This window comes from Geotrypetes seraphini, chromosome 3 (genome assembly GCF_902459505.1).
Source record: "Geotrypetes seraphini chromosome 3, aGeoSer1.1, whole genome shotgun sequence".
Lineage (NCBI taxonomy): Eukaryota > Metazoa > Chordata > Amphibia > Gymnophiona > Dermophiidae > Geotrypetes > Geotrypetes seraphini.
The window spans coordinates 9,563,323-9,578,929 of NC_047086.1; the positions used below are offsets into that span (position 1 = coordinate 9,563,323).

Genomic DNA, 15,607 nt, shown 5'->3' on the forward strand with positions numbered 1-15,607 from the left:
TCAATGCAGTTCTGGTGTTTTTCCTCTCTTACCACATTCTGGTTTTCATTTGCGATCGGGATGCCGCAAATGTTCATAACCTCTTCATCTTCCACAATTCTCTTAGGTTCGCGATCCCAATTTTTTTTCCGGTGCACCGTAACACTTAGTTTCATATGAACGAGATGCGCCATCTTGTTATGCCTTTCTGTATAAAACCATTTTGCCATGGGTACTTTGCAGTCAGCTATGAAATGAGCATTTCTAGCTTTCTTTGTAACTATTGAGGTTTCTTTGTTTCTAATCTCACACCAGGAATTCTGCTTCCACTTTTTATTCTTTTATATGGAAGAATAGTGCCAAAGATAAACTTTGCAATTTCTTTCACACAGTGATTTACAAAGCCACGTTTCAGTACCAGAAATGGGGTTTCCCCCCTTAAATAAATACAATCTGGAGCAGTTTTATTTTTTTTGTGAAGAAACCAGCAATGCTGTTAAGAGAGTTAAATAAACCTCATGCTTTCTACTTTTGTGCTAATACTAATTACTTATAATACATGCTTATGTTTGTCATTCATGATATGGAGCTGTACCAATCAGCAGATGACGAAGTCTCAGGCACTCACGCATGTAAATGAAGTAGTAGAATTTGTTTCTCCTTTTTTCTTATATTATTTGATTCAGTCAGAATGGGAAGCAACAGTAGTCATAAAGTCTTTTCTCTTAAATGCTAATGATATGTCTCGCTCCTGGCAATTTGCACCCATCTCTTTAATGAAACTCCCCCTCCCTTCAGCCCTATTGTTACAGCGGTGCTCGGGCTTGAAAATGACCATGCCCTTCCAGCAAGGAGAAAAGATCAAAGGAGATGAAATTAGCACCCTGGTACAGAGAGTGACTCTTGATTTATTAATTAGAGTGCCTTTTAAAAAAGTTAATTTATTCTGTCAAGGAAAGAGAAAAAAAAAAAAAATCAAATTCTGTACTATAAAAATGCCCCAAATTAATCCTTTGTTCATTCCTTTTCTTTGTTGGCTGTTTGAAACATTTTTACCTCAATAGAAAGTTAAATGTGGTTATACAGCTCATTCTGGATGTTTATACCACAGCACAACTGAAGGTTATTGCAGCCAGGGATATGTTGGTATATTTCTTTCTCAGCCTTTTAGAGTCAAATCCTCTCCTTTCATAGAAATAAAACTGGCCTATAGATAGCCACAGACAGATCAAGTTAATTACGTTTTCTTTTCTTCAACCTAGACTTTATTAATAGTTAAATATCTATATTTAGAGGTAGGGTAGGTTTGGAGAACAGTGCATTGGCCTAGGGCAGGGGTAGGCAATTCCGGTCTTCGAGAGTCGGAGCCAGGTCAGGTTTTCAGGATATCCACCATGAATATGTATGAGATGGATTTGCATGCACTGCCTCCTTAAAGATGCAAAATCTCATGCATATTTATTGTGGATATCCTGAAAACCTGACCTGGCTCTGGCTCTTGAGGACCGGAATTGCCTACCCCTGGCCTAGGGTTACAAAGCCTTTTCAAAAAACTCAATGGATTGGTGCCGCCTCGTCTTACTAGAACCAAAATATACGGCACACAATACTGAATTGCCAATAGATCAACCTCAGTATTTTGAAAAGAGAGGAAACAGGACCACAGATGCCTTACAGTGAGATTAGGGTATGTGGCTCAGTTTAGGCGTAGCTATCATTCATTGGTCCTTGAAAAACAATTTTTTTTTTTCATTATCGTATATACTCGAATATAAGCAAATTTGAATATAAACCAAGGTAACTTCCCCCCCCCCCCCAAAAGGGGGAAAGGTTGACTCGAATATAAACCAAGGGTTTATATCCAAGTACAGTAATGATCTCTCTCCTTCCCCCCCTTTCCTCCTGCATTTATTATGTCTGTTTAGGATTTGGAAAGGGGCAGGTAATAGACTGGCTGTACATGACCAAGAGAGGAGACCAGCTCGACTTCCCTCACACAACAGGCTAAAGCTCTCACTTGCTTATATGGGTTTTTTAAAATATTCCTATCTATATTGCCAACACTTGTAAAGCACCATGCGTACTGCCTTCTCCAAAAAACGTATTCCTTACTGATTTTTATGATAATGACAACTGCAAAAACAAGTGGCAGAACCATCAGGAATAACCAGCAGTCTTATTATACTCACACCTACACATCAGCGTCAACTAATTACTGTCCATTCTTACCTATGCTTATTTAAGCATTTATTGCAAGCATGTATGCTCAATCACGCAGGTTACAAAAGGATATGCAAAGCAATCGCACTATACCAACAACAGTTCATAAAAATATTAACTTGATTCTTTCTCCCACACAACAGTGCAGGGAGGACTTTAGAATCATTAGGAATAGGGAGACGTCTGTGGGAACGGGGAGCAGCTCCAACAGGATGGGCTTCATCTTAACCAGAAGATGGGAAATACTGGATACTGCGAACGGGCAGACTGGATGGGTCATTTGGCCTTTATCTGCCATCATATCCTCGATCCAATTCTCTGGTCGCCCAGTCAAAGAATTCAGTCAGATCCTGTTTATCTGTCTTGCCTGTTTAGATTGTAAGCTCTTTTGAGCAGAGACTGTTTTCTTACTCTTTGTGACTCTGTGCAGCGCTGCGTGTGTCTGGTAGCGCTATAGAAATAATTCATAGTAGTAGTAGATTCATTTGGCACGATTTACATTTGGTAAAAACCACGTTGCCATTAGATTCTAGGAAATTCACTATCCTTCAGCAACACTTCCATTATTTTCCACTAACTGAAGTGTGGCTTTCTGGCCTAAGACTGCATTGTTTGACAGATTTATCTCCTAATCAGAAACCATTTTAAAACTAATAACTCTATACTGATAACTTTTGAGAAATATGTTCTATTTTTGCTATTTGTATCCTGTAATTCGCTGACTGTCCAGTTCTTTTCAGTGTAAACCGCCTAGAAGTCGTAAGATTGTGGCGGTATAAAAAAATTAAGTTGTTATTATTATTATATATTCCCGCTTCACCTGTGACCATATCCGCTCTTCTCCAATCCCACAGAACCTCTCCCGTCTCAAAAAATGTATTGAGCAAATCTTTAAGAGGACCCACCAGATCCTCTCTGAGCTACCTTAATAGCCTAGGATGGATCCCATGAATTTGTCCACATTCAGTTTTTTCAAGTTGTTCAGGAAGCGGCTTACATGTAAACATGCACAGTAGAGATCAAATTTTACCATATGTCAGCTTTGCTTACATTATTCATGTGTAAGTCTGCCAGCCAACAGTGATCCTTCTCCAGAATTTTCTTCTGAGAACACACACGTATTTGTTTAGCACATTTGCTTTTCCCTTATCACTATCCACAGCCAGTCTTTGACCAATTGTAACATAGTAACATAGTAGATGACGGCAGATAAAGACCCGAATGGTCCATCCAGTCTGCCCAACCTGATTCAATTTAAAAAAATTTTTTTTTTTTTTTTCTTCTTAGCTATTTCTGGGCGAGAATCCAAAGCTTTACCAGGTACTGTGCTTGGGTTCCAACTGCCGAAATCTCTGTTAAGACTTACTCCAGCCCATCTACACCCTCCCAGCCATTGAAGCCCTCCCCTGCCCATCCTCCTCCAAACGGCCATACACAGACACAGACCGTACAAGTCTGCCCAGTAACTGGCCTAGTTCAATCTTTAATATTATTTTCTGATTCTAAATCTTCTGTGTTCATCCCAGCTTCTTTGAACTCAGTCACAGTTTTACTCTCCACCACCTCTCCCGGGAGCGCATTCCAGGCATCCACCACCCTCTCCGTAAAGTAGAATTTCCTAACATTGCCCCTGAATCTACCACCCCTCAACCTCAAATTATGTCCTCTGGTTTTACCATTTTCCTTTCTCTGGAAAAGATTTTGTTCTACGTTAATACCCTTTAAGTATTTGAACGTCTGAATCATATCTCCCCTGTCTCTCCTTTCCTCTAGGGTATACATATTCAGGGCTTCCAGTCTCTCCTCATATGTCTTCTGGTGCAAGCCTCCTATCATTTTCGTCGCCCTCCTCTGGACCGCCTCAAGTCTTCTTACGTCTTTCGCCAGATACGGTCTCCAAAACTGAACACAATACTCCAAGTGGGGCCTCACCAATGACCTGTACAGGGGCATCAACACCTTCTTTCTTCTACTGACTACGCCTCTCTTTATACAGCCCAGAATCCTTCTGGCAGCAGCCACTGCCTTGTCACACTGTTTTTTCGCCTTTAGATCTTCGGACACTATCACCCCGAGGTCCCTCTCCCCGTCCGTGCATATCAGCTTCTCTCCTCCCAGCATATACGGTTCCTTCCTATTATTAATCCCCAAATGCATTACTCTGCATTTCTTTGCATTGAATTTTAGTTGCCAGGCATTAGACCATTCCTCTAACTTTTGCAGATCCTTTTTCATATTTTCCACTCCCTCTTCGGTGTCTACTCTGTTACAAATCTTGGTATCATCTGCAAAAAGGCACACTTTTCCTTCTAACCCTTCAGCAATGTCACTTACATACATATTGAACAGGATTGGCCCCAGCACCGAACCCTGAGGGACTCCACTAGTCACCTTTCCTTCCTTCGAGCGACTTCCATTAACCACCACCCTCTGGCGTCTGTCCGACAGCCAGTTTCTGACCCAGTTCACCACTTTGGGTCCTAACTTTAGCCCTTCAAGTTTGTTCAACAGCCTCCTATGAGGAACTGTATCAAAGGCTTTGCTGAAATCCAAATAAATTACATCTAGCATATGTCCTCGATCCAGCTCTCTGGTCACCCAATCAAAAAATTCAATCAGGTTCGTTTGGCACGATTTACCTTTTGTAAAGCCATGTTGCCTCGGATCCTGTAACCCATTAGATTCAAGGAAATACACTATCCTTTCTTTCAGCAACACTTCCATTATTTTTCCAACAACTGAAGTGAGGCTCACCGGCCTGTAGTTTCCTGCTTCATCCCTGTGACCACTTTTATGAATAGGGACCACATCCGCTCTCCTCCAATCCCCAGGAATCACTCCCGTCTCCAGAGATTTGTTGAACAAGTCTTTAATAGGACTCGCCAGAACCTCTCTGAGTTCCCTTAGTATCCTGGGATGGATCCCGTCTGGTCCCATCGCTTTGTCCACCTTCAGTTTTTCAAGTTGCTCATAAACACCCTCCTCCGTGAACGGCGCAGAATCTACTCCATTTTCTCGTGTAACTTTGCCGGACAATCTCGGTCCTTCTCCAGGATTTTCTTCTGTGAACACAGAACAGAAGTATTTGTTTAGCACATTTGCTTTCTCCTCATCACTCTCCACATATTTGTTCCCAGCATCTTTTAGCCTAGCAATTCCATTTTTTATCTTCCTCCTTTCACTAATATATCTGAAAAAATTTTTATCTCCCTTTTTTACATTTTTAGCCATTTGTTCTTCCGCCTGTGCCTTCGCCAAACGTATCTCTCTCTTGGCTTCTTTCAGTTTCACCCTGTAGTCCTTTCTGCTCTCCTCTTCTTGGTTTTTTTTATATTTCATGAACGCCAACTCTTTCGCCTTTATTTTCTCAGCCACTAGGTTGGAGAACCATATCGGCTTCCTTTTTCTTTTGTTTTTATTGATTTTCTTCACATAAAGGTCCGTAGCCATTTTTATCGCTCCTTTCAGCTTAGACCACTGTCTTTCCACTTCTCTTATGTCCTCCCATCCTAACAGCTCTTTCTTCAGGTACTTTCCCATTGCATTAAAGTCCGTACGTTTGAAATCTAGGACTTTAAGTATCGTGCGGCCGCTCTCCACTTTAGCCGTTACATCAAACCAAAACCGTTTGATGATCGCTACTACCCAGGTGAGCACCCACTCGAACATTAGAGATACTCTCTCCATTTGTGAGGACCAGATCCAATATCGCTTTTTCCCTTGTGGGTTCCGTCACCATTTGTCTGAGCAGAGCCTCTTGAAAGGCATCCACAATCTCCCTACTTCTTTCCGATTCCGCAGACGGAACATTCCAGTCCGCATCCGGCAGGTTGAAATCTCCCAACAGCAGAACCTCCTCTTTCCTTCCAAACTTTTGGATATCCACAATCAGATCCTTATCAATTTGCTGCGATTGAGTCGGAGGTCTGTAGACTACACCCACGTAGATAGAAGTTCCATCTTCTCTTTTCAGAGCAATCCATATCGCTTCTTCCTCTCCCCAGGTCCCTTGCATTTCGGTCGCTTGGATATTGATCTTTACATAGAGAGCTACTCCTCCACCTTTATGACCATCTCTGTCCTTCCTAAAAAGATTATATCCCGGTATGTTTGCATCCCATCCATGTGATTCACTGAACCATGTCTCTGTGATAGCAACAATATCTAGATCTGCCTCTAATATCAGGGCTTGCAGATCATGAACTTTGTTGCTTAGACTGCGAGCATTTGTGGTCATCGCTTTCCAGCTATTTTTCAGCGATAATCTCCTTCTTCGTATGGATTTTTGTGTCGTTTCACTTTCCGTTGCAATACTAAGAAATGAGTTGCTGATATTGCTTATGTTGCAGCCTTTACTACTATCACATCTTTTCTTTTGCCGGGGGTGGTCTTTATAATTGTCCTTCGTACATACACCACCCCCACCTTCTAGTTTAAATGCCTGGAAAAATATTGTCTAAATTTCTCTGCAAGGTTTCTTTTTCCTGCTGTAGTAATATGTAGCCCATCAGTGCAATATAGCTTCTTGTCCTTCCATGTATTTCCCCATCCTCCTATGTACCTGAAGCCTTCTTGATGACACCAGGCTCTGAGCCATCTATTAAAGTCCTCTGTGTTTTTCACTCTTTGCTCTCCTTTTCCATATGCAGGCAGTATTTCAGAAAAAGCTAAAGTCTTTACAAAAGGTTTCACGCCCTCACCAAGCTCCCGAAAAGCTTTCTGTGCTGCAAGTGTGGAGTTGTTGGCCAGGTCATTTGTTCCCAGATGGATAACAACATCAGTGTTAAAATCCTTAGTTTCTTCCTTAACTATAGTCAGTATTTGCCTGGAACTCCTGGTAGCTGAGGATCCTGGAAGACATTTCACTATTTTGGACTCCTCGCCCTGTGTTCCAAGGTTAATGCCTCTGATGATGGAATCCCCCAACAGTAATAGTTTTCTGTTTTTGGCTTTTTTATTTGTACTTAGGGTGCTCTTGTTCTCTTGAGTTTCCTTCATTGGTTCCAGTCCCACCTCCCTTCTGTTTTCCTGAGTATCGCAGTGCACTAGTGGAGCGAAGGAATTCTGTAGAGGTAATATTAGTGAAGGTGGATGTTTCTGTGTTACATGTCGCAGTCTTCCTGAGCCTACTGTGACCCATTTATTCCTGGGCTGTTTTATTCTTTGAGGTAGAGGTGGTAAGTTGGTATGATTTTGTGGAGTGATGGAAGCTGCTTTAATTGTATTCAATTCCTGTTTAAGTTTGCAGAGCTCCTCCTTAATACTGGCAAGTTGAAGACAGATGGGGCAAGCCTTAAGCCTCCAAATAGTATGTCTTGGAATTAAAGCACCACAGTGATTGCATAGAATAAAGGTCATCTTGATTGGTTGTGAAGTCCTGATTATATGGGTCTCTATATATGAATAGTGGTCCCTGGGGTTGGTGGGACTATAAGTAAGACTACTAGTAAGGCAGAAATATAGGCTCTATACCACCTAAAACACAGTATTTTAAACAAAACTGCAGGAAGAAGAAATAAGATTTAACAGAGGAAAGAGAAGGATTTTTTTGTGCTTTTTTATATTTTTTTTTTAGTAAGAAACAGGGAGGAGAAGAGAAATTAAGCAGATATAATGCTGAAAACCAGTGAAAAGAGCAGAATATGAAATGGTAACTTAGCTTTTAGAAGTTCACAGGGCAGCCTTGTTTCAGCAATGTGCCTTATTCCTGACTGAACGAATGTTCAGGTAAGCTCCAGATAGCTTGTAATGATCTGGAGGAGCCAATGGCTCTGAGTGTTTTAGGTTTGTAGGAGTCATTGTCTTTTGTGCGTTGGTCTTAAGGGACGGCGGAAAGAGTTAACCACAGGGATTGGAAAGAGTCCTGTTTCCGTGCAGTCATGAAGGCGGCGAGAGGGGCAAAAAGATTTTTCAGACCTGGTGATTCTGCCCCATGTAAAGTGAGATGGAATTGAGTCAAATGCTAAAGCTCTTGATATCAGACTTCTCGTACCTAGTAAGTAGAGGACCAGTAAGGCTAAGATCTTTCCTGTGACATCGGCCATGATAGCTCTGAGATAAAGCGGGGGAAATCCAGAGACTTGAAACTAAAATCAGCGGGTTGGTATGACTGGCAGTAGATTCCTGATTGTGCTTGCTTTATGAGATGGGACACCAGTTTCAACAAAAGTCACTGTGCTGAAGCTTTAAAGTGGAAAAAACACTGGAGCCTTGAGCCCTTTAAAGGCTGAAGATAAGCAGGCAGGCTCCAGGGAGAAGGGGGCTTGTTTACATTTCTAGACCTTTGCTCTTCCGCTTACGTTACGCCAGATGTATCTCTCTTGGCTTCTTTCAGTTTCATCCAGAATTCCTTTCTGTACTCCTTTTCAAGAGTTTAACACCATATACACTTGAATATAAGATGAGATTTTTGGTTTGGGCGCGGTTGGGTATGACTTTGTTGGCACATGTCCTTGGTCTCGATGGTGCCCTTCCACCGTGGCGTGATTTTCAATTTAAGAAAGGGATTCTGGCTACTGATTCCTTTGCTTATTTTCAACTGGGCCATTACGTGTGATCCTTGGCTGGGGAGGGCCTTCGAATGGGTTTGGGGGAGTAAACTTCGTAATTTCTTTGATCAATTTGTGGATGTGGATTCTCGGTTTCGGTGCTCCATAAAGCTTTCTGTCTTCTTGCTCTCCCTCAGTCTTGGGAGGCTTTGTGTGCTTGTAAGGCACCGGAATTAGGTCTGTTAACAACTTATTTGAATATAGATTGCCTTATTAAACGTATCCTGACCCTTTCGGTGTCAGCTGACCTCCGGGAGTGCCAATTTTGAGTTTTGCACCGTGCGTATTTTACCCGGGTTTAATTATATCGTTCTGGTTTCGCCGAGTCAGATCAGTGCGAAAAATGTATGAGCTGTCCGGTGGTTAAGTCTTTTTGGCGGCGGGTGGTCTGCTCTTTGGAATTTCTCTTGGGTTGTCCCATACCTTTCACTATGGCAGGATTTCTGTTGGATAAATATGAAGCCTTTCGATTTCCCCCTGGGGTTGACCAGTTATTTGTGTGCAAGGAGGGGTTGGTGGCTAAGAAAATTATTTTGGGGGAAATGGGTATCGTGTCATTCTCCCTCTTACTGGTCTTTGCGTAATCATTTACATGCTTTAATGTTGCTGGAGAGGGGTCAGATGCGTGGCTTCCTCCGCCAATCTAAGTCTGATTCTTAATACCCTAAATGTCTGATCTGCCTTGAGCAGTGGGGGGGGGAGGGGAAAGAGGGGGCGACCCTGGGATTGCCCATATTTCCAGGCTTGGATCTCCTAGTTATTCCTCCTGTCTTTGGGGTTTTTTTTGTGTGTGTGTGTTCGTTGCTGTCTTCTGGGCCCTTCGATTTAACAATCAAAACCTACTTTCCATACCGTCAATACGCAAACTGTTTTACAATCAGTGGCGTACCAAGGGAGGGTGGGGGGCAGTCCACCCGGGTTCACACCCCAAGGGGGTGCACAGCTAGCCACCCACTGGGGGAATAGGCTGCTGCCAAGGAAAGGCTGCCACTGCCGCCATCGGGAACAGGCCTGCGCCGAGTTCTCCCTCCCCGCTTTTCTTCCCCACAGGGACCAACCAATTCTCGCCACCCAACGTCAATTCTGACGTCGGAGAGGACGTTCTGAGCCAGCCAATCGCTGCCTGGCTGGTCCGGAACATCCTCTCCGATGTTAGAATTAACGTCGGGCAGCGAGAGTTGGTCGGCCCAGTGGGGAAGAAAAGCAGGGAGGGAGAACTCGGCGCCAGCTTGTTCCCGATGGTGGCAGTGGCAGCCTTTCCCCAGCAGCGGTGGCAGCAGCATGTTTCCCAATGGAGGTGGCATGGGGGAGGGCAGGGAGAAAGAAAGAAAGAAAGAAAGGGGGGACAGGGAGCCAGAAAGAAAGAAAGAAGGCAGGGTGAAACAAAGAAAGAAAGAAAAAAATGGGGCAAGGAGAGAGAAAGAAAGACAGACATACAGAAAGAAAGGGGGCATGGAGAGAGAGAGTAAGAAGGGGGCAGGGTGAAACAAAGAAAAAAAGAAAAAAATGGGGCAAGGAGAGAGAAAGAAAGACAGACATACAGAAAGAAAAGGGGCATGGAGAGAGAAAGAAAGAAGGGGCAGGATGAAAGAAAGGGAGCATGGAGAGAGAAAGAAATAAGGGGGCAGAGTGAAAGAAAGGGGGCACGGAGAGAGAGAGAGAAATAAGGGGGCAGGGTGAAACAAAGGGGGCACAGAGAGAGAGAAAGACAGAGAGAAAGAAAGGGGGCATGGAGAGAGAAAGAAAGAAGGGGCAGGGTAAAACAAAGAAAGAAAGAAATAGGGCACGGAGAGAGAGAAAGACATAGAGAAAGAAAGGGGGCATGGAGAGAGAAAGAAAGAAGGAGGCAGGGTAAAACAAAGAAAGAAAGAAATGGGGCACGGAGAGAGAAAGAGAAAGACAGAGAAAGAATAGGGGGCATGGAGAGAGAAAGAAAGAAGGGGTAGGGTGAAAAAGAAAGAAATGGTGCACGGAGAGAGGGAGAGAAAGACAGACAAAGAAAGAAAGGGGGCATGGAAAGGGAAAGAAAGAAGGGGGCAGGGTGAAACAAAGAAAGAAATGGTGCACGTAGAGAGAGAGAGAGAAAGACAGACATAAAGAAAGAAAGGGGACATGGAGAGAGAAAGAAAGAAGGGGGCAGGATGAAACAAAGAAAAAATTGGGGGAGGGAATTCTGGAGGAAAGGAAGCATATAGGAGGCTGAAAGAAGGGAAGAAATATTGGATGCACAGTCAGAAGAATAAAGTGCAACCAGAGACTGATGAAATTATCAAACAAAGGTAGGAAAAATGATTTTATTTTCAAATTAGTGATCAAAATGTGTCCGTTTTGAGAATTTATATATGCTGTCTATATTTTGCACTATGGCCCCCTTTTACTAAACCGCAATAGCGGTTTTTAGCGCAGGAAGCCTATGAGCGTTGAGAGCAGCGTGGGGCATTCAGCGCAGCTCCCTGCGCTAAAAAACGCTATCGCGGTTTAGTAAAAAGGGAAGGTGTATATTTGCCTATTTTGGTATAGTTGTTACTGAGGTGACATTGCATAAAGTCATCTGCCTTGACCTCTTTGAAAACCCGCGGAATATAAATGATAATTAACATTTTCTCTGGGTACAGGGTGCTTTGTTTTTAAAATTTTATTGTTGATCATTTTGACTTGGCCACGAAGGTAAGGGGGAGGGAGGGAGGGGAGCTGCTGAAAGACATCTAGTAATCCTTGCAGGCTTGACTGTGCAGGGAATAATTTTTGGTAAAATCATGTTTTGTTATGTGACTGGCATTATTTAGACTTTAATTTCTATGAATGTATAGAATGAAAATGATATAAAATTACCTGCTTGTTTTTATATGCGTGCGCTGAAGGAGAGTGGAGAGAGAGTGGGCTGAGGACGCTGAAGGGAAATGGGGAAGAGAGAGTGGGGAGAAGACGTTGATTTATAAATTGACAATTGTACAGAATATTGTTTCCTTTTATACTTTAATATAATAAGTTCAATATAAAACAATTCAAGGCTTGTGTAGATGGAATCAGGTGGTTTGCGGGGATGGGGACTGAGCTTACGGTATTTTCTTATTTCTCATTATTTGTTTTATTTTTATTTGTTAATTTGTAAAGTGGTGATTGTTATGTATCAGTTTTTTCAAATTTACATCTACTGTCTTTATATTTTGCACAGTATTAGAGGACATGTATTACTGTTTTTGTGGTGTTGCATTGTATGCAGAATCTGGTTTCTTGGCAGTTCAGTTTAACTTTTGTCTACATATTTTTATTTTTAGTTTGTGATTATTCCATATTGGGCAAGGGTGTATCTGTCTGTGTGTATGAAAGGGACATGGCTTTCTGATAGCACCGACTGTACAGGATCAATTGACTGTGCAGGATCTGGCTTGTTTAGTTTTACAATGTATGTGTTGGTGTTCTAGTGCTCACTGCAGTGTTTAAGATGCTGCCTTTTCCTAGGTACACTCTTGTGTGATATGTGGATTGTTACTAAAAATCATATTTTTCATATAGATGGGGGTGTGTGTCAAAAAATGATGGGCCCCGGGTGTCACATATGCTAGGTACGTCACTGTTTACGATACTACTCGCAAATCCATTTTTTCAGTTACCGCCCCCCTCTCTGTGGAATGCTCTCCCATTAGATCTTAGAGAACTCGCTTGAAAAATTTAAAGCCAAACTTAAAACTTTTCTTTTTAAAGATGCCTTTTCTCTTTAGTACCAGCCTCTGCTTCTCAAACCTTTAATTTCTTTGAAGCCTTGAAACATCAAACACTTCTTCTGAATCGATCCCCATCCTAATGTTTTGCCACTCCCCATTTACCTTCCTTTTTTTATTAATTTTACTTCAATGTATTTTAAACAACTTCTCCCTCCCCAACTTCCCTTTTGTCCCATGTACGTTAATGTGAATTCGTCTAGCATTATTAATATATGGTAAAATATTGTTTTTATTTACCCATTTTAACAGTTTTCTACAATCTATTTATATTGTACACCTTTTAGACACTTGCTTTGATAGATGGTATATCAAAAATAAAGAAACTTGAAACTTGGGAGGGGGGGTTTGAGGGGAGGTCCTTTTCTTCAGTCTTTCGAGGCCCATCAGAAACCAGGGCCCTGATTTTCATACTTTTCCTTTTCTTTTGGATACTGGTTTGGGACCTTCCTGATTGGCCACTGTGGAATATTTGCCCTCTTTGCCTTTCCTGTTACTTGCTGTAATTTTCCTTGTTACTGATATTGTTGAGGGAGGGGAGTTGTATTGGGGGTTTTACACTTGTAATTTGAACAAATACTGTACCTTTTGCTGTATTTATTGTTCTTTTATCTTTATGTTCAATAAAAATTGTTTTCACATAAGATGAGATTTTTGGGCTAAAAAATGGCCCAGAAATAGGGGTCTCGTCTTATATTTAGGTCATCGCCCACCTGGCCTCACCCCTTCCTGGGCTTGTTGCAGGCCTCCACAGGGCCTGCCATATGACAGGAGAGATCCCTCCTCTCTCTTGTCCTGGCCAACTCTGCCAATTTTTTTTACCTCCCTTCTGCCTCCCCCGGCGTACCTTTCTGAATCCCTGGTGGTCCAGTGGTGTATCGGGCAGGTACGAGCTTTCCGCACTCCTACCCTGCGCTGAGCCCCTCCTCAAATGACTGCCTTGAGTTCTCGTGGACCAGTGTACTGGGCATGAGTGAGCTTTTGCGCTCCTGCTCAACACTGAGTCACTCGCTGAATAGCTGCCGTGAGTTCTCATGAGTCCCGCGAGAACTTGGGGCAGCCATTCAGCGAGTGGCTCAGTGCCGGGCAGGAGCACAAAAGCTCGTTCATGCCCGGTACACTGGGCCGCGAGAACATGAAGCGGCCATTCAGGGAGGGGCTCAGCATGGGATAGGAGCACAGAAAGCTTGCTTCTGCCAAGTACACCACTGGACCACCAGAGATTCATAAAGGTAAGCAGGGGGAGGCAGAAGGGAGGTAAAAAAAATTGAGTGTTGGCCAGGAGAGGAGATGTGAGGGACCTATCCTATTCCAGCCCACCAGGTCATACAGCTGGCCCGGTGGAGGCCTGCAGAACATCGGGAGAGATGGGGGACAGGGTATAGGGCAGGGAGGGGGAACAGGATGGAGAGCCTGGCAGGGCAAGGATGAGGGAGGGCTGAGTGCAGAGCCTGGCAGGGAGGGAGGGGGGCTGAGTGCAGATTAGGGATTTGGTTATACGAGACTTTGAAAATCTCCTGACTAAAAAATCCCATACCCATTGGAATTTAACTCAAATCCAAAATGAGGCTCTAAAGTCTTTAAAACAAGATCCTAGACTGATCATTAGACCAGTAGACAAAGGGGGAGCAATGGTGGTACTTAATCAGATTCAACATAAGGATCAACTTGAATCTCCTCTTAAGAATAGGGAATGCTACCAGGTCTTAGAGTCAGATCCCACTTGGGAATTACAGACAAAAATCACATCCTTGGTTTATATAGCCAAGGAAAATGTTTATATTACTAACGGTGAGGCCAAGTTTCTGATTCAAGAACCTACGAGGAAACCCACGTTTTACATAATCCCTAAGATTCATAAATCTACCACTGCTCCCCATGTAGTTTCCCTAAGGGGTACTATATATGAACCTCTATCCAAATTTGTGGACCATTTTTAAAAACCCTTTGTAAGTCAAGCACGTTCCTATGTGAAGGACATAAAACATTTTTTTAGTCTAATTAAGAATATTATGGTCACCAGGGATTTGGAAGCCTTGTATAGCAACATACCACAAGAGGCTGCGATCGACATTATCAGTAAGGTCTTTGAAAATTTGCAATCTCCTTGGCGTGTACCGATGTCTTTTCTCTAAAGCCATCCCGTTGTTTGCAAGATATCTACTGTAAAGTCTGGCTTGTAATGTCCTCGTGTTCAAGTTCGTGGAGTTCCCATTAATGCCCTCCCCAGCCCATCCTACATGCTAGCCTTTATCTGCCATCAAGTCCTATGTTCTTAAGTAACCCATTAGCCCAATCGTTTTACCTATTATTTTCTTACTGCATTGGGAATAAGACTAGACTGCAGAAAAATCAAGAGTAAACTGTTCCATCAAAGGACAGTGTAGCATGCTAGATGAGAGCCATGAGCAGGCTTGCTTTTCTTTCAAGAGACAGAAAACTCTCTCTTGAATTTCTTACCTGGAACTCATCAAAGCAGAGAAGACATGCCTCCTCACTGATTTCCTCAGCTATGGGAGCAATGGGGTCATAGGACTTGGCCATTCGTCCTACCTTCCTTTTTGGCATACTCTGTTTAAGGCGATGAATTCCTTAGGTAAACAAAAAGTGAAAATTGTAGAAAATAAATGTTTGAAAAAGACAAAACAAACTGCGCTTGGTAGAGTTATAGAACTGTATAATTATTCAGAACGAGGAAAAAAATCACTAAGAAAAGGCACCAAGGAATATGAAGATATGGCCAAACAACTTAGCTGTGTGCATACTGTCTTTATTGAAGTCCTGTCAGAGTGGTTTACAAGAGAAAAGACAAATCAGGAGGAGAAAAAGATTAGACTCTTAAGATGAGTGTTTGAAGAGGAAGGAAGAACAAGCAGATTTCCACGCTGGGAACTAGAGAGAGCCACCGAATTTGACTCCTGGCTTTCAGGCTTCCCTGATTCATCTTCTCCCTCCCTCTTTCTTGGGGATTTTAACATTCACACTGATGACACTTATGTCTCTTAAGTTTCTTGCTTAACCTCCTTATTCAACCTCCAGCTGTGCTCCACTAGCCCCACTGCCTTGATCTTGGCTTCTTCTCTACCTCACTGCTCCCCATTTCTGATCATCATCTGATAACCTAAGTTAACCAAGTTA

The 15,607-nt window shown here is 42.7% G+C and overlaps 1 protein-coding gene across 1 annotated transcript in view; it reads right to left on the bottom strand.

The window, feature by feature from the left end:
- AFG1L (AFG1 like ATPase) overlaps positions 1 to 15,607 on the bottom strand; it is a 283,959-nt gene that overhangs the window by 177,428 nt on the left and 90,924 nt on the right. The window contains exon 5 of the mRNA XM_033936142.1: positions 14,930 to 15,060. Within this exon, the coding sequence (XP_033792033.1) occupies positions 14,930 to 15,060 (131 nt within the window). The remainder of the gene's footprint in view (positions 1 to 14,929; positions 15,061 to 15,607) is intronic.